The 19,494-nt window shown below is 41.8% G+C and overlaps 1 protein-coding gene across 2 annotated transcripts in view; it reads left to right on the top strand.

Moving 5' to 3' along the window:
• SDC2 (syndecan 2) overlaps nt 1-18,180 on the top strand; it is a 110,641-nt gene extending 92,461 nt beyond the window's left edge. For both annotated transcript variants that reach the window (XM_070631791.1, XM_070631790.1), the window contains exons 2-5: nt 4,138-4,249; nt 11,118-11,251; nt 15,816-15,951; nt 16,929-18,180. In XM_070631791.1, the coding sequence (XP_070487892.1) occupies nt 4,138-4,249; nt 11,118-11,251; nt 15,816-15,951; nt 16,929-17,092 (546 nt within the window). In that variant the 3' untranslated portion in view covers nt 17,093-18,180. The remainder of the gene's footprint in view (nt 1-4,137; nt 4,250-11,117; nt 11,252-15,815; nt 15,952-16,928) is intronic.
• Nucleotides 18,181-19,494: the final 1,314 nt, after the last annotated feature.

The following is a 19,494-nucleotide window of genomic DNA, read 5'->3' on the forward strand; positions in this document are numbered from 1 at the left end:
CCTTTACAGTCTTTTATGCATTGAAATCAACATTTTCTCTGTTTATTTTTATTACAAACACCATATAAGTTTAGGCTGAATCATTTTACCAAAATCCTAGTTTTTATCATCTTTAGGTATATAAGGCCTAGATTGCCATTGCTTTCCTCAATTTTCCATCCTTAAAGGAGTTTATTTCCTCTTGAGGATCTTATATAAAGGAAATTGGTGTCACCAGGTCTCTTGGTGGAGTTTTTTGTCATGGAATCTGGGGTGTGGGTAGAGGAAGTGGCAGCAGCTGACAGTGGAAATGCAGGTGAGGCCCTGTGGTAAAAGAATTTGTCTCACGGCTAAGGAGGTTTTATTTCATCCTGTAGGTGACAGGGAGCCAATAAAAGGTTTCTAGCAAGGGAGTGATGTGGTCATCTTTAAGAACAGTCCCTCCACAGAAAATGGATTCAAAAACAAAGACTTGAGCAGTGGCCAAGTCAGGAGGCCTTAGGAACACGCCGGGCCCGGTGTGATGAGGCTGCTGCAGTTTGGGGGCCGGAGAAGGAGGGAGAGAATTAGGAGACAAATATGTATCCTGCCTGCCTTCTAGGCATTCTGGGGATACAGAACTGAGTCAGATGTGCATTCTTCTCTGGAAAGAACTGCTTCCTCTGTGGAGGCAATTCAGTGTTTCAGTTTCCATGGCTGAATGTGGCATAAGGCAGAACCCTCCACCTTGGTCTGCGGTAGGTTTTCCTCCTTGTTGCACCTCATTGCTTTCCACAGTTCCCCCTTTGCTCTCCTGTATGAACCTCTTGCATCAGCCGAGGGGGAGAAGGTCTGAAAGACCAGCTTTGTTTTCCTTCCAGCCTGTACTCTGAGCCCTGTTAGCCAAGAGGATTGGCACTGCCTCACAGAAATGGTCAGTCCCAAATTAAACAACCTCGTTATGAAACCTGCAGTCAGGCTCTTTACTTCTGGGCCGTGCCTCACGCGCATTTCCTCCCAGTTGCTTTCATCCAGTAGCTCCATCTCATTGAGCAAGAGAGTGCTCAGAGTGTGTCCTGGGTTTTCCGCACAGTGAGGCAGACCACATTTGGCCGGGTGTAAAAGCAGTAGTCTTGAGTCACCCCTTTTCATGGCTTTCGAGAGATGCACGTCTTCTTGTCCCAAGGGAACATTGGTGCATAATTCATGTCCCTCTCCAGGCATGTTAACTGCAAAAATCCTTTCTTTGGGCACAGAGTGTGGAGTCTTCACAAAAGGAATTTAATGTTTGGAAGGTATTTTTTGTTTAAAGGAAAGACAATGGAGGTATTCTTTGAGCATTATCTGCTACCGCGTGAAAAGGGCCCTGTTTATTATTATATTGGAGTCTGTGGAAGGATTTTAGTAATTCCTCCTGTGTGCTTGGTGGCCCTGACATCAGAGCAGGAGGTAAGTTTTAGTTTGATGTCAAAATTATTTGCACCACTCTGGATGATGGAGGAAAAAGAACTTTTAGCTGCCCTCCAGCACATTAAACATCCTGTCAGCCCCGGGACCACCCTGGAGCCCTGCAGACCCCGAGTGACCGAGGGCAAGCCAGCTTCTCTAGACTCGCCCTGTCCTCCACCCCGAGTCTTGTAGTAATTCAGGCCTGACAGCTTCCTCGTAAGGAATGGGTTGTCCCAGGAAGTCAGTTCCTTGTCAGGCTACCCAGTGTGGTTAACTGTGAGGTGGTCAGAATTCTCTGGGAGATGTTTTTGGCCCATCTACCTGTTAGTGCGACAGATGTGTCAGTCTGACAACTGGGCCACCTAATGCATAGAAATTCAGTTTACACAGAGAATTAAAATGTCTTGTATTACTCAGGCCACATCAAACTTCCTTGACAGCCAAGAGGAAAATGAAAGTCATTCAATCTTAAGAAAGGCAAACAGGTTTCTAATATGTAAAGGGAGTCTTTTACTTATGTTTAAGACCCTCGGTTACGTAAGTGGATGCAATGCAACATGTATGGGAGGTTTGGGGAAGATGACCCAGGCTTAGACTATTGAGAGATTTTAACTGTAGGAATCCTGGAGCTCTTGTGACATGTGTTACCTCTGAAACCTGAGTCAAAAGCCAGTTTGTTTTAGCTAATGTCAATCAACAAATATTTATTGACTGCCCGTGCACTTTGAGAGGAGCAGGCAGCACACACAGGTCTTTGAAGACCGGCCTCCAGCAAGTTGCACTCTGCTGAGAGGCAGGAGAAAATACGCACGAAACAATTAAAAATAACAGTGAGCGTTTATGTCTTAAACCGTTCGTATGCTACAAAATCCAAAATAGTAGTTTATGGCTAGAGGACATATAAGGACTGGAGAAGTCAGAGCATTTTTGTAGACAGGATTTGAGAGAACGTATGAGAGAGTCCTCCAGATGAAGTTCCCAGGACAAAGTCTAATACAAGCAGGACTGACAGTTGCTTTCAGGTGGGAGCACAAACAGCCCAAGCAGTGTTTACTGAGCACCTACTATATGCCAGATACTGTGATGGCAGGGAGGTGTGGGGGTTTAAAGATGAGTGAGATACAGTCCTTGCCCTCAAAGGAGCTGAGAGTTTGATAGGGGTCAGTTAAGTTGCTTCTAGAGCTGTGGAATGCAGGGCTTCTGACTGTTCACAAGCTTTGGGAATTACAGCCTGGAATGGTGATAGCCTTGGAAACGGTGTGATGCAGGACGGCCTCAGATTGCAGAGTTAAACTCTGACTGTTCTAGCAGAAAAATTCCAGCACACTCTTGGCTCAGGGCAGTCACCCAATGCCTGCAAGCCAGGCCCCACTGGAAAACTAATCCCTAAGGTTTCAGTTCTCAAAATGTGCCGGTGCGGCAGCTCAAACAAAATGGGTTCCCATGCTTTTCTGTCAGTTGGCACCGAAGCCTGCTGGAGAATATGGGCTCAGGTTTAAAATACTTGAGCCTCTCTAGCCAGCAGCTGAAACTTGAGAGAATAAAGTGGTAGTGTTATGGAGGGCTGGACCCGTCTGTCCTAGGAAGTCACAGTGACTGCTGAAACAGAAAGTTTTATTTTCAGAGGAAATCTAATGAAAGCCAGTATAGTAAGGGAAACATTTTTTTATAATTCCTGTTAGGAACAAACATTCAATGTGATTTTTAAAAATAGGACAATAATGAGTGTTGCCTGTTTCCAAACACAAATGTTGTTTAGAAGCTGACAGTCTGCTTTATTTGCTTCTGGGCTTTCATGAGATACTGATGGAAAAATATCAGTTTACTAAAGCCATTAAAAAAAAATTATATGTCTACTCTGCCTCCAATTCATGCAAGTTACTCCTTTGGCAAGATTAGGTTGAATTTTAATACTAAACCTCTTATTGGAGAGCTAAGCAGCTGTGGAGCTGGTATACTTAGTGAATGATCCCTCTCCATGTTAAGCGTGTGACTTTCTGTTGCCAAGTGCCAGTAATATGAAAAGAATGTGCTCGTGTGGGTTTATCTGCATTTGTCATTAAGGCTCTGCTAAACCAGGAGCCCTAGAAGCCCGCTCCGGTGGGCTTTCGCCCTCGTCAGAGGGACCTCACAGGCGCTGGCGTCTGCCTGGATCTGGGCTGCGGCAGAAAGCTCTGGACTGCCCAGGCGACTGGGGAGCTCTCAGCTGTAATGATAACGCTCTGAGCGCGGCCAGGCCTGCAGACATTTCGTGAGCCTCTACGGATCCCTGGTGATGATCTAGCCTAAGGGCTGTAATACCTTTGTATACATCCCCAAGAAAGTCTTAAATGATTTGAGTGTTTTGTAGCTTTTCCAGTAAGGGAGACTCACAGTGATTTTGTGACAAAGAGAATGCCTGAGATGGCTTATAACTAGCACTGGGACCACTGAAAATCAGACAGGTTTAGTGGGATGTGACAAAATAAGCCCATGATAGGTGCTTAGGTCTCTGAGCTGTCTTCATTTCTACTGGATTAGGCTACATAATGCTTCCCTTGGGGGCATTTGTCTGTCCTTGACTTCATGCAAGTTGTCAGCATCCTGAGGAAGGGTAGGGCCAGAAATGTGGTTTTGGAGGAACAGAGGAGGGGAACAGAGAGTCATGACAGTGTAAACCTGAACAGTAAGATAAATAAGCTCGTTTTATAATCTCTCACCATCCTGAATCCCTTCTCTCTCCTTTCTCAGAGAGCAAAGCTGACGTCTGATAAAGACATGTACCTTGACAACAGTTCCATTGAAGAAGCTTCTGGAGTGTATCCCATTGATGACGACGACTATGCTTCTGCATCAGGCTCAGGTATGGCTGGCTGCTTCCACACTCACTTCCAGTCCCCATGTTTGCACATGCACACGTTCTACTGGAACTTCCTTCAAGGAGACAGGCAGGATGCACAGTGGTTAAGAGCATGCTCTTTGGAGTCAAAGTGCCTGGATGTGAATTGTAACTCTCATGCACTTAACCTGTGAGATCTTGAGAATGTATTTAACTTGACTGAACCTCAGTTCTCTCATTTATACAGTGGAAGGTAGTAACAGTCCTTACTACGTAGGCTTGTTCTGAGAATCAAAAGGATTTGACATGGCATGTAGTCAGTATTCTGTCAACATTAGCTTTGAATTTTATTATTAAGGCTTTCAAAGTGATGTCCTGGAAATCACCCTTAAAGAAATCCTTGAATACTAGTTTCATGAAACCACCAAGCCTACGCTAAAGATGATAGATGAGACCAAGAAGAGTTATACCTTCTTACTCCTGGTGTGTTGCTCAAAAGTAGGAGGGAGAATGTAGCAGCCAAGTTAAATGTACAGCCATGTCCTCATCTCCCTTGGTGTGTCAGTTAATTCTGCATGATAAACCACCCCAAGTAGTAGCAAAAAACAACAATCATTTGCTTAGCTCGTCATTCTGTAGGTTGGCATTTAGGCTGGGCTCCCTCGCATGTCAGTGGTCAGCTGCAGGTTTGGCATGCACCTTGGCTCATCTTGGCTGGGCTCTGTCATCTCTCTGGGGCAGGCAGGCAGAATTGGCTGTGGTTCACAGGTCTGTCATCTCCGTCAGGCCAGCCTTTGTTCAGAGGGAGGAGGCAGAGATCCCAAGAAAGCCAGCAGAGGTGTGCAAAGGCTCTTAAAGCCTTGGCTTAGCACTGGCACAGCATTACTCCCAAATTTGATTGGTCGAAGCAAGTCATAAGGCTCTCCCAGACTCTCCCTCTTAATGAAATGAACTACAAAGTCACATTGCAGAGAATGTGGATACATGGGGGAATAAAGGATACTGGCCATTTTTGCAATCTACCATACCTGGTAAATGTTTCACCTGCTCCAGGAATGGCCCCCAAGAAGCTAAGAGGAAGAGCTTGTACATATATTTAATTAATGATCAAGTCAGGAATTTGTGATCAACAGCATGCTAGCAAAGTTTTATTTAGGACCTTTCTTGCTTTGAGTTTTCATTGTAAATTCAATCAATAGATAGTAAAAGTTATGCTGAACGTAGATGTGTGACAATCGAATTGGCCTGGGTTTTGAAATGACCCAGAATGAATGAAATCAATTGTATCTTTGGTAGAGATCTAGCTATATAAGAGTGAGTGTTTTAAGTTGGAAAACAGCAAGTCTGAGAAAGACGAGAGAGGTAGTGCTGACCTACTAACAGCAAGCTTCCAATGCAATCCTAATATAAAAATAGCCCTAGTTATTCTTGGGAGAGTGATGCTTATCGCAAACGTAGAATGAGTGTGAAAAGAGTTATTCTCCATAGCCCACAACTCTATTAATATCTTTCACTTATGGCACCTCTTTTTTTTTTCTTTAGCACCTCAAAAGTGCTTTGTAACTGTCATCTTCAAAATGTCCCAGGAAATAATAAATATGGACACTTTTTTGTCCCCGTTTCACAAATGTTAGAATCCAAGAGTTGTTAGAGATCTGTGGAGGTTGTCCAAGTCATTTTGCTGATTTCTGCTGAGACTGTCCTTAAGTTTAATACAGAGAAAGCAGGTACACAGTCCTGCTCCTCTCCCAACCCTCCCTCTCCGGAGCAACCCCATATCAGGTGAGAGGGCTTTGGATTGGGTCATTTGAAATCCTGAACCCACTAACCAGGTGGATCAAGCTGGACTTCCATGTGGGCCTGCTTCTGCCTTGGCTCCAGCCTTGAGCAGATAATTGCTGCAAAGAAGTGCATCATTCTGGCCTTGGCAAACACCCTTGCACTGCACTGGAGATGTTGATTTTAAGCTTAAAGGTAGTAGAAGTCGTAACTAAAGTTTGTAAAGCACTTACTCTGTGTGTTGGGCATTGTTCCTGTCCTTACAACATCTCTGTAAGACAAAGTCTATTATTATCTCCATTTATCACATGAGAAAACCTGAGGCACAGAGAGGTTAAGTAACTTGCCTCAGCTCACACTGTTAGAAAGTAATGGAGTGGGATAGGGACTGGGGAGTTGAGCTTGAGACTATGTTCTCTTTCACTCCTTTGCTGTAGTGCCTTCTTCTGTCATAAAACCCCGTTCTAGAATTAGGAGATCCTGCCTAGCTGATGCCCAGTCCCAGCTAGAAACTGAGATCCCCTAGGGTTTCAGTCAGTGTTCCCTCTATCCTCGTTCCTATCGAGCTATCCAGTGGAAAAGCAAATGGACTGGAGGAAAATGGCCAAAGGCCCAGAGGATACTACCCAGATTAGGAGATGGAGCCATGATATATGTGTGAACTCAAGGATGGGCATGAGCGAATATGAAAACTTCAACCATTCAGTTAAACATTTCATAGGCATTCACTGTGTGCCAGACTCTAAGCCATGTTCTTGGGACACAGAGATGAGAAAGACTTGGTCCCTGTCCTCCAAGAACCAAGAGTCCGAGGAGAGAAATGTAGAACTGAGAAAAAATAGTTGTAACATCATATCAGGAATGACGTAACATAGAAAAGTGCTATACAACAAAAATTTGAGTTAAATGTAGAGTTCTGGTGAAAGATGGCGGATTGAACACACATACCTTCCAACACTCAACTAAACTAACAATAAAGGAATTGGGCCTAAACTCACAAGGACAGACAAGACAGTACAGGAGACAAAAGCCACAATGTTTTGAAAGCTGGGAAGCAGATGGACCAGTAGTAACAGACTTGGCAGACATGAGAAGGCTGAGTCAGCCAGCAGTAGGGTTGGGAGCAGGGAAGCCAAGAAGCAACTCATTTAGCACAGCAGAGTCCCCTTGGGCCCAGGAATTGGTGGCACTAGATGGAGTGTGAAAGGAGTACTAAATTCAGGATGATTGGTTGAGAGTCTGCTTAAGGAGCAAGTAGATTCCCTGATTCCTTCCCACTGTAATGCAGCAAAAGGTCTCATGCTCCCAACCTCAGAAGAAAACTGGAAGTTTGTTTTCTGGAGAGGATGAAACAGAGGGTCTTTGGACTTGAGAGTGTACCAGGCACAGATGGGGCTGGGAGTACCGTCTTGAAAAGAGGGAGAAGGAGGTCTAGATTAAGAGTCATTTAATGCTGAGGTGTTCCCAGTTATGTTCTCCCAGTCGCTTCCTGGACACTGACAGTCTAGCCTCTACCCTCCCTGGGGAATTGGACCAACTCAGAGGAAACAGCTCGAGGACACTGGCATTGGTAGTGCTCCAAAATAACACACAGCTCTGTCCCAACTGATGAGGCCCACACTTAACAAACCTCTCTATATGCTCAGAGCTTCTAGTCAGCTTTTTAGTGTTTCCCTCCTAAGCGTGAAAAGACAACCAAAGCTCCCCAGACATTTATGGAAAAACTTGTAACACAAAAGATAGAGACCTCCCTACACCCCCAAAATTGGGGGAGGACAGAAACTCACAGGGAGAAGAGAACTTACAGGAAAACTTACCAAATAGGGAGAGAGAAGAGGATGCTTTAATGGTGAAACAAGAAGAGGATACTATAAAAAAGGAACATTTTGAGAGTACAAGAGAGTCCTCGGAGAGAAGAACTGTCACATCAGAAATGAAAAACTCATTAGAAGATGAGAAAATACAGAGGATATTTATTCATTCATTCACCAAGTGCTTATTAACCACCTAGTACGTGGGGGAACAGACACCATCCTAGGTGCTAGGAACACGTCAGTAAATAAGCTCTAACAGTGCTTTCGCTGGTGGTGGAATAATTTTACTTATTCCTTTCTGTATTTGTGTGTTTCCAAATTTCATCCGTGAAAATGTATTTTTTAAAACATGTATTCTTTTTATAAGTAGAAGAAAATGTTATTTTTTTAGAAAGAGATTTGGTAAACAGTAGGAACATACAGAAAGAAACGGTTCCACGATGGAGAGAGGGGATGGCGTTAGTTGTGGGCACAGTGGTGTAAGCAGGAGCTTCTCAGGTAGAGGTGGGCTCTGGAGTAGGATGCCTCAGGCAGAGAGAACAGAGAGAACTGAAAGTCAGGGGTGAGAGGAGATGTGAGGGGGCTTCAGCGTCCCTGAGCAAGAGGCTCCATCTTTTTAACAGAGATGATAAATACAGTAGAAGAGCCTGCTTCGGCAGGTCACTCGTCTGTCTCTAACTTCAGTGCGATCTTGAGGGAATTCTCTACTGTATAAAATCTCTTCTCTCTCACAACAGATTCTCCATATGCCTAGTTTGATGATGCATACTTATAACTATTGTGAACCAAGGAGGTCTTGAAAGCGCTTAATTGAAAGTTTTTCTCATAGAACTTTTATCCTTTGTAAGAAAATGATTCGCTGTGGGAGCAAATCAAGCATATTAAATGTAAAACTTTGATGGAAAATCAGGTAGGCTGATATAAAAGAGCAGTGTGTTTCTGGAGCCATCGTTATTAATGACATATTTACAGAACATTTTATGTGTACAGAATGCTTTCGAGGATATGTTACGTTGACACCTCGGAGAGTTAGTTGTTATTATCCCCATTTTACAGATGAAGAAACTAAGACTCAAGCATTACTTGCCTGAGATCACAGCACTAATAAATGCCAGAGTGAGTACTAGGTTGGTTGGTTTGTTTATTTAGTGCCAAATCTCGTATTTATTCCAATATATCCTGCCATTTCTTCTCTCTGTAATGAGTATACATGCTGAAGTTAGAGGAGACAGGTGATATGTTAAAATATTAGAAAGTAAACTACAGTCACAGCCGTTGCACTGTTTCTATCATGTTACCTTTTACTTTCCTAACTGCGTATCACATTCACATAGTTCTGTGAGGAATTTGGAGGTATTCGTCATTCGTTCCTGTCTGGGGAAGCAGCCTAGTTTGAGTTCCAGAGTTTTGAGTTTATTTGAGGTGTTGCAAATTTGACAAATGATCAACTTAAAAAGAATGTTGTATTTGAATATCAGAAATTCTCAAATGCTGTTCTGGTAAAAAGGCAAAAAAAAAAAAGAGGAAAAATATTGCCCAGGTGACACTTTGTGGTTAGTCACTTACTTGAACAAATACTGGATCAGAGCCTGTATGGGCCAGGGACTCCGCTAGGCACTCAGAGAACAAACCAGATGCAAAGCCTTGGCCTTAGGGAGCTTCCGGTCCAGTAGGGGAAGCTTCAATCAATAGTTAAACAAACACATAATTACAAATTTGTGATAAATGCAATTAGGATAAGAAAGGTGGTGCTAAAAACCCATTTAACAAAAAGCTGTGACCTAATATGGAAGGGAGGTCTCCCCCCCAAGGACTGACCTTTATGCTGAGATGTGGAGGTGAATTAGGAATTAACTAGGCGAGGGCTTCTGGCAGAAGAACAGGAGACCCTGGCTGGAGCACGGGATAACAGGGAAAATGATGCTCGAGGGAGCTGGACCATGCAAGGCTGGGTTGAGGCAGGTTCTATTCATTTCAAGGGCAGTAGAGTACCACTGTAATAGTTTTAAACAGGAGGATGATGAGGTTACAGCCAATTTGTGGACAGTAGACTGAAAAGACCTATTAGGAAGAAGGCAGGTGTCGTGGTTCATGGAGAGATTACAGTGGCTTGGATGAGAGTAGTGGCCTTGGAACTACAGAAAGGTGTTAGAGTGTAGGCGTTAAACAGGTCAAATCAAGAGAACTGGGTGATGGATTTGATGTGGTGGTAAGGAAGAGGAATTCAAGTTGTGGTTTATATGCCTGGAAGGAGCATGGGGAGAAGACCAGGTTTGCTGGGGAAGAGGGAGAGAGATCACGAGTTCTGTTTGGGATGTGTTAGAGGTATATAGTACCTTTAACTCATTCAGGTGAAAATGTCAAGTAGGCCAGTGGATATATAGATCTGAATTTCAGAGGAGTGGTATAAGCTAATGATGTAAATTTAGGTCTCATTTATATTTAGATGGTAATTGAAGCCATGAACGTGAGGGAGGGAGAAAGTGTAGAGTAAGAAGCAGCCTGGGGCTGAATCTTACTGAACTCTTGATATTTTGTGTCCAGGTAGGAGAGAATGAACCTGCAAAAGAGGTTCATTCTTTTACCAGAGAGGTGAGGGGAAAGCCAGGAAGTCAAAGTCATAGAAGCCTAAAGATGGAGAGTGTATCGAGAAGGAGATGATAATGGACAAGTGTCCAGTAGTGCTAGGAGGTTCGATTAGATGAGGATCATTCTGGAAAATGCCATTGGAGATGGCATCATGGGGGAGACGTGGGTGACCTTAACAAAACAGTGCTAATAGTGTGATGAAAGGGAAAATCCACCTAGAAGGAGTAGAGCAGAGAGTGGAGTAGAAGGTGCGAAAAAGAGCTCGTGAGTATCCGCATCACCACTGGAAAAGTCTGGCTATAAAAAGGGGAGGAGGGCAGCCCCTTGCCTCAGGTAAAGGTTCGGCTGTGGGAGTCTGCCGTTTTTGTTTATTTTGTTGTGTTTTAAAGTGGAAAATGCAACGTGTTTCAGTGTAGAAGGGAAGAAATCTCATCAGCAGGAGAGATTGAACATACAGGTGAAAAAAGGGCTCCCTGAGAGTGTTCAGGATGATGATATTTTAGAGAAAAATGCCAGACTACCCACAGATCCACTTTGACACCACTTCTTCATCACCTTGAAGACTGCGGGAAGGTTTGTGCTGAGTTCTTGAGGAGCAGGTCTTGAAAGAACGTGGCTCTGTCAGTGTCAGCCTTAGACAGGATTTTCTGATAATGTAGAAATCTGTGTCACGATTCATGTGCTCAGCTCGTCTTTGCTTATTTTCCCAGGAGCTGATGAGGACATAGAGAGTCCAGAGCTGACAACATCTCGACCACTTCCAAAGATAGCGTTCACTAGTGCTGCTCCAAAAGTGGAGACCACAACGCTGAAGATACAGAACAAGATACCTGCACAGACGAAGGTGTGTTTGTTATGTGTTGCATTATCAGGTTGTTGTAAAATGTTCCCTTTTTTTAGTTTAACAGAATGTTCTTAAGAGGCCATATTTAAAATTAGGTAAGGACAACTGGTCTTTTCATTATATAATTGGATCTTCCTTACTCTTCATGATCATTTTAACATTTACTCACCTACTACTTTTTTGTTATTGTTAAATACACTTTGTTTTTCAGAGCAGTTTTAGGTTCACAGCAAAATTGAGTGGGAAGTACAGAGATTTTCCATATACCCTCTGCCCCTACATATGCACAGCCTCCCCCACTATCACCATCCTGCGCCAGAGTGGTACATTCATTACAATCAATGAACCTACATTGCCACATCATTATCACCCAGAGCCTATAGTTTACTTTAGGGTTCATTCTTGGTGTTGTGTATTCTTTGGTGCTGACAAATGCCTAAGGACATGTGTCCACCATTATGGTGTCATACAGAGTAGTTTCACTGTCCTAAAGGTCCTCTGTGCTCCGCCTCTTCATCCCTCCTGCCCTCCAACCCCTGGTAACCACTGATCTTTCTGCTGTCTTCCTAGTTTTGCTTTTTCCAGAATGTCATATAGTTAGAATCATATAGTACGTATCCTTTGCCTGTTGGCTTCTTTCACTTAGTAATATGCATTTACGTTTTTAAAAATTGCCTTTAGGGTCTGGCCCTGTGGCCTAGTGGTTAAGTTCAGCACACTCTGCCTCAGCAGCTCAGGTTTGGTTCCCCAGTGTGGTTCCACACCACTCTTTGGTAGCCCTGCTGTGCTGGCGACCCACATACAAAATAGAAGAAGATTGGCACAGCTGTTAGCTCAGGGCCAGTCTCCCTCACCAAAAAAAGAAAATTGACTTTAAGGAAGTAATTGTGTCAGATCAAGATAAAGAAGATAGATCATCTGTTTGGCAGAAGAGCTCAGATTAAATATCCAAAAAACTTAAAAATATTATTCCTAGTATTTGTATTCAATGTACTACTAATAAAAATTCATCCATTCATGGGAGATTTGAGCTACTCATTATGTGTCAAACACTATTTTAGGTACTGATAATATTGATATTGAATAATAATAGTGATTAAATTTTCTATTTTGTATTTACATGGCACAGCTAAATTAAACATTGCCTCTATGATACCATTAATGTAGAATTTGCTTTTGAATGAGTCTCTCAGTGACATTAATGTCATTGTTATAGGTATTCTGTCTAGTTTGTTGTAAATTTTTGTGATAGAAGTTTTTTTAAAAAACAGTTATTTGTTCAAGCAGAGCTTTGTTTGTAATCTTTTACTTCCATTATATTTCCATGGCATCCAAACAACCGGGCATGGATATGACAAATGTTTAATTGGCTTCATAATCATCTATGCTGACTTTCTGTAATTTCATTTTGCATGTATATACAAGAGATAAGGTTTTTCAGATTAGTTCTGTACAATAGAAAGAATTATTCTTAGTGCAGGCCCTGCTTCCATATGGTAAAACTCAGGATAGAATGAGTGTTCTGCCCTGACCACTGGAGGCTTGTGCTCTGATGGACCATTGCTCTAAGTGCACGGTGGCCCCAGTTCTGTGGAAAACTTCCATCCCTACACCTGCAGACACCTGGAATGCTTCCTCGCTGCTGAATTAGAAGCTGAGTCAGACAGATTTGAAGTGTCCACTCTCTCAAATGATTTTAGGGACTCAAGGAACCTGAGGAAGAGGGGCCAGCCCAGTGGTGTAGTGGTTAAGTTCGCATGCTCTGCTTCAGTGCCCCTGGTTTGAGGGTTCAGATCCTGCGTGTGGACCTACACACTGCTTTTCAAGCCATGCTGTGGCAGCATTCAACATACAAAATAGAGGAAGATTGGCGCAGACGTTAGCTCAGCAACAATCTTCCTCAAGCAAAAAGAGGAAGATTGCCAACAAATGTTACCTCAGGGCCAGTCTTTGTCACAAAAAAAAAAAAAAGAAAGAAAAAAAACCTGAGGAGAATTCATGTGATTTCTCATAATAGTGGGATAAAGATGACATGGGTAAGTTAAACTCAGCCTCTAATATCACAATAGCTACCTATGTGCATCTCATTTGCCACCAGAACTTGCTTTCCTCTTTCCCTAGTCACAGACCTGAGTATCCAGCTATTTGAGTTTTCTCTTCTTTTTCCCAACCTCTAGTAGCAGTGCTAATGAGGACTGAAAAGTTTCCTAGATTAGTACCCACATAATCCATTCTCTCATCTGTTGAGTTGTCTGTCCTTCCATGTTGAGTTGTCTGTCCTTCCGCCAGCCAGCTAATTAGTGACAGACTTTCCATAAGAAGAATAGAGAAAACTCAGACAAAATACTGCCAATGAGCTGCTCTATTCTGCTTTACTTTGGTATGTGAAGGCCCAGGAAGACCTTTCGTATTTTCTTCTCTTGCTGTAATGTAGAGAACAGTGAAATTTTGGGTTCGTGTTGTGCAGCAGTGAAATGATTTTCCTATGGCCTTTGCTTTTTGTAAGTCATGACAGGTTGAGGTTTAAGGTAGTACAGGGTTTTCTGCAGCTTGAGAAAGTAAGACAGACATTCTTCATCACACTTTAGTATATACCATCTTCGGTGGAAACCTAGTGCTCCATTCACTGAGGCAGGGACCCACTGACCTCACATACTCTGGAGTTCAAATGGATCCACTTGGCCTAGCTTGTAGTCCTTCCTAGAAATGCCAATGACCCTAAGGCACCCTATGAAAGTGAGGTCTTTTCTTCTTATGTTCTTTAACCATCTAGACTTAAGTAGCAGGCTGCCATTTTGGATGAACCCTGGCCTTCAGATAGCAATCAGTCATTACCTGAGACATAGCATAGAGTCCTAAAGAAGATGGTTGGCTGTTCTTAGGAAGACTGATAGTGCTAAAAACGATTATTGTCTACAATAATAGCCCAATGGAGTTGACAGTCTTCTTCATCAATAGTTGTGGCCAGCCAGAACTTCAGCCTGATAGAGAATAGCCAATTCATTTGAACTGAGCTTCTCTAACCCACTGGTTCTCAAACCATAAAAATGTCTGGAGTGCTTTAAATAAACAACAAAAATCAATGCCATCTTCCCCAGCCCAGACCAATGGAAAGAGAATCTCTAGTGGTGGGGCTTGTATTTTTTTTTTTTAAAGCTACTCAGTGACTTCAGATTTCATTGTAACCTTAAGTCATTTACACAAGATGGCCAGTGTTGGTGCTGAAAGTTAGAATGCCAACAGATGATTTATATGTTGGTGTGGTAGAATGTCAAGTGTTCTGGGGTTTGAGAGAGGTGAAAGATCAGGGAGGGCTTCATTAAGGATAAGTGGACAATGAAAGAAGTGAAAAATGCAGACTGGGGCTAGGAGAGCTGCAGGAACCAAGGCAAAGATGGTAAGAGTCTTTGGTAGGCAAGTGGCAGTGGAGATGGCCTCGCAGGGATTCCTACTGGGGATTAAGTGGTGGGCTATGGGGAAGACTGGAAGCCACCCAACCTGTGCGGTTTTGAGGTGGTTGCAAGAACTTGGGTGCGATGTGACAAAGACCTGAATAAGGCTGTGAAAAAGAGAATCCAAGGAAGGAAATTAATTTGATAGAATGGTGAAAGGCAAATTTCCAGGACTGTGATACAGCAAAATATAAAATTTGGAATGTGCTAAAAAACATAACTTTGGGGGCCCAAGAGAATAGTTGGTACCATTAATGGGAATAGAAAAGAGAGTTGATCGGATGCAGTGGTGAATTACTTTTTATACTTGACAAGTAGAGTTCTGGGTGGTGTAGCCAAGGGTTAGTGTCCTGTAGGCTGCTGGCTAGGTGAGAATAGTGCTGCTAGAGATGAGGCTGTGAGAATTATCACTGCAGATTTATACTTTAAAATTATGGAATACCTAAGAAGCTGAGAGTGTCTTTCATTGGATAGACAAGGAAACTGAAGTCCAGAAAAGTGGTAAGACTTGGTTGGGATCACACAAGAGCTATTTGCAGAACCCAGGTCCCCTGAAGCTCTAGTTTAGGATTTGCTGAAGGTGTAAGAATGACTAAGGGAAGGGGAGCATGACAGAGTAAGCCTGGGAGTCTGCTCCCCACAGAGTGCGAGCAAGAGAGCCTTGGAGAATACCTGGAGAGAATGCCCAAAAGGAAGCCAACTGTCACAGTGCCCTGTATAGTAAAGAGTTGAAGGACTAAGGAGGATTGGGGCAAAGCTATTGGGTTGGAGCAGCTGGAGGGAGATGATAGCCTGAAGTCGGAAGAGTGGTGAGGAAGTAGAGATCTGATGAAACATCAGCTAAAACAACCTAACCATGTCATTAGGATTATTATGAACTCACTAACTATCCATTTTGCTTATATACGTGGTGGGTGTTATACAAAACCATGAACTATATGACACTGTCATATGACTGACTCATTCATATAAACATCACACAAAGTGATTATTCCAATTATTTTCTAAACTCATTATTTGAAATAAATTTTAGAATATTATTATCTATTATTTCTTCTTTCCAGCACATTTAAAAAGAAATCTTTATAATCTTTCCCTTTTTCCTCTGCCAGTCACCTGAAGAAATTGATAAGGAAAAAGTTCACCTCTCTGACTCAGAAAGGAACGTGGACCCAGCTGAAGAGGACACGAATGTGTATACTGAGAAGCACTCAGACAATCTGTTTAAACGAACAGAGGTCCTAGCAGGTGAGTAGCCCTGTGGGGGTCAGGTGGAAGCGTCCTTGAATAGGCCTGTTTTTCTTAAGTGATTCAGATGTAGGCAAAACTTGCCTAATGTCACCTTCCTACTGAAAGCAGTCTTGAGGGCCTATCTCATTCCAGAGTGAGAGGCAAGAGTTAGGCAAATGTTCTTTATTTTCTGTCAGTTCCCTCAGCCTAACCCTTGGCTAGCCATTGCCAAGGCGGGGTCGGGGGCGGGGGAGGGGGAGTGGGGAGTTGGGGCAGGGGGTGGTGAGGGCTAAGAAGAAGAATGTTCAGATCTGAATTGGTCCAGAACAATTTGGCATGGCAGATGGCAGGATGTGAAGATCAGTCTTGCTCCACGTCATCCTGATTTCAAAATAAACTCAAGAGAAGGAAAAGTTCTTTATGGGAAGGGCAGCTGACACAAATGTGCCCAAGGCATTAGGGATGTTGTCTCTAATTGTAACTTATCTGATGAAAGTATGATCATTTGATTTTAAAGAGGAAGATTCACAAGATTTAAGAACACTTAATCCTTGAAAGGATAGTCCTAAATCTATCCTTATAAAGGAAATTTGCATGCTTTTTTCCTTCATATCTACCCTTATAAAATTTAAGTCAATTATATCATGTTTGGTGTTTTCATTGAAAAAACAATTAGAAGATTAGACTATGAAATGTGAGTACTGAAAAGACTGAAAAATTTTAAAGTATGGAATTAGTTGAGGTCACAGCCAGATTTTTCTAATTGAGGCTTTTGGGTGCTATTATTAATACTAATCAAAGAAAATATTGTACCTTCCTGAGGAATGTCAGATTTGCATAATTACCTGGTTGCTTCATTGAATCCAGTTTTTAAAAGTTTTGGAGTTTTCAAATTAAGCCTTTTATAAAAGCGTAAATAGATTGGGCTTTACAAAGCTAATTTCTGCAACCCTTGAATCTCGTCTAAAAGTAATCTTCCTTGTGGTGTGTTTCAGCTGTCATTGCTGGCGGAGTTATCGGCTTTCTCTTTGCAATTTTCCTTATCCTGCTGCTGGTGTATCGCATGAGAAAGAAGGATGAAGGAAGTTACGACCTTGGGGAACGCAAACCATCCAGTGCTGCTTATCAGAAGGCGCCTACTAAGGAGTTTTATGCGTGAAACTCCCACTTAGTGTCTCTATTTATGAGATCACTGAACTTTTAAAAATAAAGCTTTTGCATAGAATAATGAAGACCTTTGTTTTTCGGTTTTTTTCATTAAAGAGCCATTCTGGCACTCTAATGATAAAATCCCATTGTATTTAAAACTCTTCATGTATTTCTTTAGAACAACATAAAATTAAAACTTAACACCTGCAGTGTTCTGTGAATAGCAGTGGCAAAATATTATGTTATGAAAACTCTCAATGTTCATGGAATCGGTTTAAACTTTTATGTGCGAATATGAAATGATTGTTTTTATCCTATGGTCCGAAGATGAGAGCTGTTTAATTTGTGTTGGCATGTCTCAGATTGACCTTACCAAGTTGGTCTTCCTTTGTTAATTTATCTGTTGTTGCCCTCTCCTCTCTTGTCCCCTCAAAAACAAAACAAAACTCTATGCCTTCTGTAGCTGTTATGGTGCAGTTTGTCTTTGGATAATTCAGATAATGGTAATTTAGTGTATATGTGAATTTCAAATATGTAAACTTAACCTCCACTTTGTATAAATTTTTAAGTGTCAGACTATCCATTTTACACGTGCTTTGTTTTTCATTACCTGTAGCTTCCGGCAGATTTGCAACAGCAAATTAATGTGTAAAATTGGATTATTACCACAAAACTGTTTAGTCATATCAATCTATCAGATCTTCTTTTGGGAGGATTTGATGTACGTTACTGACAAGCCTCAGCAAACCCAAAGATGCTAACAGTATTTTGAGAAGTTGCCGCAGATTCCTTTGGCCACTGTATTTGTTAATTTCTTGCAATTTGAAGGTACGAGTAGGGATTTAAGGAAAAATCAGTTTTTGTTCTTAAAAATGCATTTAAGTTGTAAACGTCTTTTTAAGCCTTTGAAGTGCCTATGATTCTATGTAACTCGTCGCAGACTGGTGTTAATGAGTATATATAACAGTTAAAAAAAAGTTGGTATTTTATAAGCACAGACAATTCTAATGGTAACTTTTGTAGTCTTATGAATAGACATAAATTGTAATTTGGGAACATAAAAACTACTGAATAAATCATGTGGCCTAATATTGAAAATGTCACTGTTATAAATTTTGTACATTTTTGATCAAATGTACATCTCTTTGCTAGCAACCGTCTGCTCTCAAGGATGATGTGGGTTTGATTTCTGAGTGTTGCACAGTGTCTGTAAACCAAAACCAAAGAGCTCATTGATGTGGCTGTTTATTACCAGATTTGCTTCTGAATTGGCCAGAGGAAATCTGAATGTGTCATCCTGTGTGTGTTTGGGTATAGATATTGGAAGGTTGCCAGGGAGGGAATTGTAAAGTTTGCAACCTTTATAGGATAGCTGATGGCAATATTGAGACGGATGCCTGCTTTTGCAAATAGCTTTTAGGACTATAATTTCCAGAGAAATGAAAAGGGGCTTTCCTGACATCGGAGCTAAGGTTCAGTCCCGTAGATTGATTTCCCTTTGAAACTGTGCTCCAAATCTCTCCTGAAGCTCTACCGAAGAACTACTAGATGGAATAGCATAGTTCACACTTTAGGGGAGGAGAGAAGGGCAAGGAGGCTCTGCATGAACAGCAGGGCCTCGCTGCTTAGGATAGAAATTGCTGGAAGCAGTGAGGCCTGAGCAGGAGATGGAAGTATGAGGGTACCCTGCCTGGGTACTTCCTTCTAACTCAACATTTCCTTTTTCTGTTTTACTATTAATTTTGTTTGAAACTGTGAGCTTGCCAAAGTAGGAAGAAGGCAGCAAAAATAGCAACCTTTCCAACATATAATTTACTTTTAATAAAGTATGAATACTTCATTTAGAGAACATTCCCTGGAATTGCCACAGAACTCATTTTTAAAAAAACTTTTTTAAGCAGCACTGGGAACAGTGTTTACTTAAATTTTCAATGGCCTTAATTCTCAAATTCCTGTCCCATCACTGCAGAATCAGTCCACGTTGGAGAGATTAAAAGGAAGGGATAGCACTTTCTGAAGCGGCACAATATGCCTCAATTACCGAGGTTAGGAATGTAGTGGGTATACCTCTAACTGTGCAAAGCATAGTCAAATTCAGTTCGTAGGATAACAACTGCTTGGATATCCAGGCCAGGAAAAGAAAATTTCTGGCCAATATTTTGTCACTGCTGTAAAGCAAAATATTTGTTAAAGTGCCAAAATAAAGTCTGTCATGCTGAAAGTAAAAAAATCATTGTATAGACTGACATCCGACTTTCTTCAACTGCACGTTTTCTGCTTAGCTTATTTTTCTTATTTTTAAGATGCAGTGAATAGTACTATAAAAAGTGTTAGTAATGATTACCAAGTTCAGGAAAATTTTGGTAAAATACAAATATTAAAGCCAATGTGAAAATTTCATGTTTCCTTAAC

The sequence above is a fragment of the Equus przewalskii genome, chromosome 8 (assembly GCF_037783145.1).
Source record: "Equus przewalskii isolate Varuska chromosome 8, EquPr2, whole genome shotgun sequence".
Taxonomy (NCBI): Eukaryota; Metazoa; Chordata; class Mammalia; order Perissodactyla; family Equidae; genus Equus; species Equus przewalskii.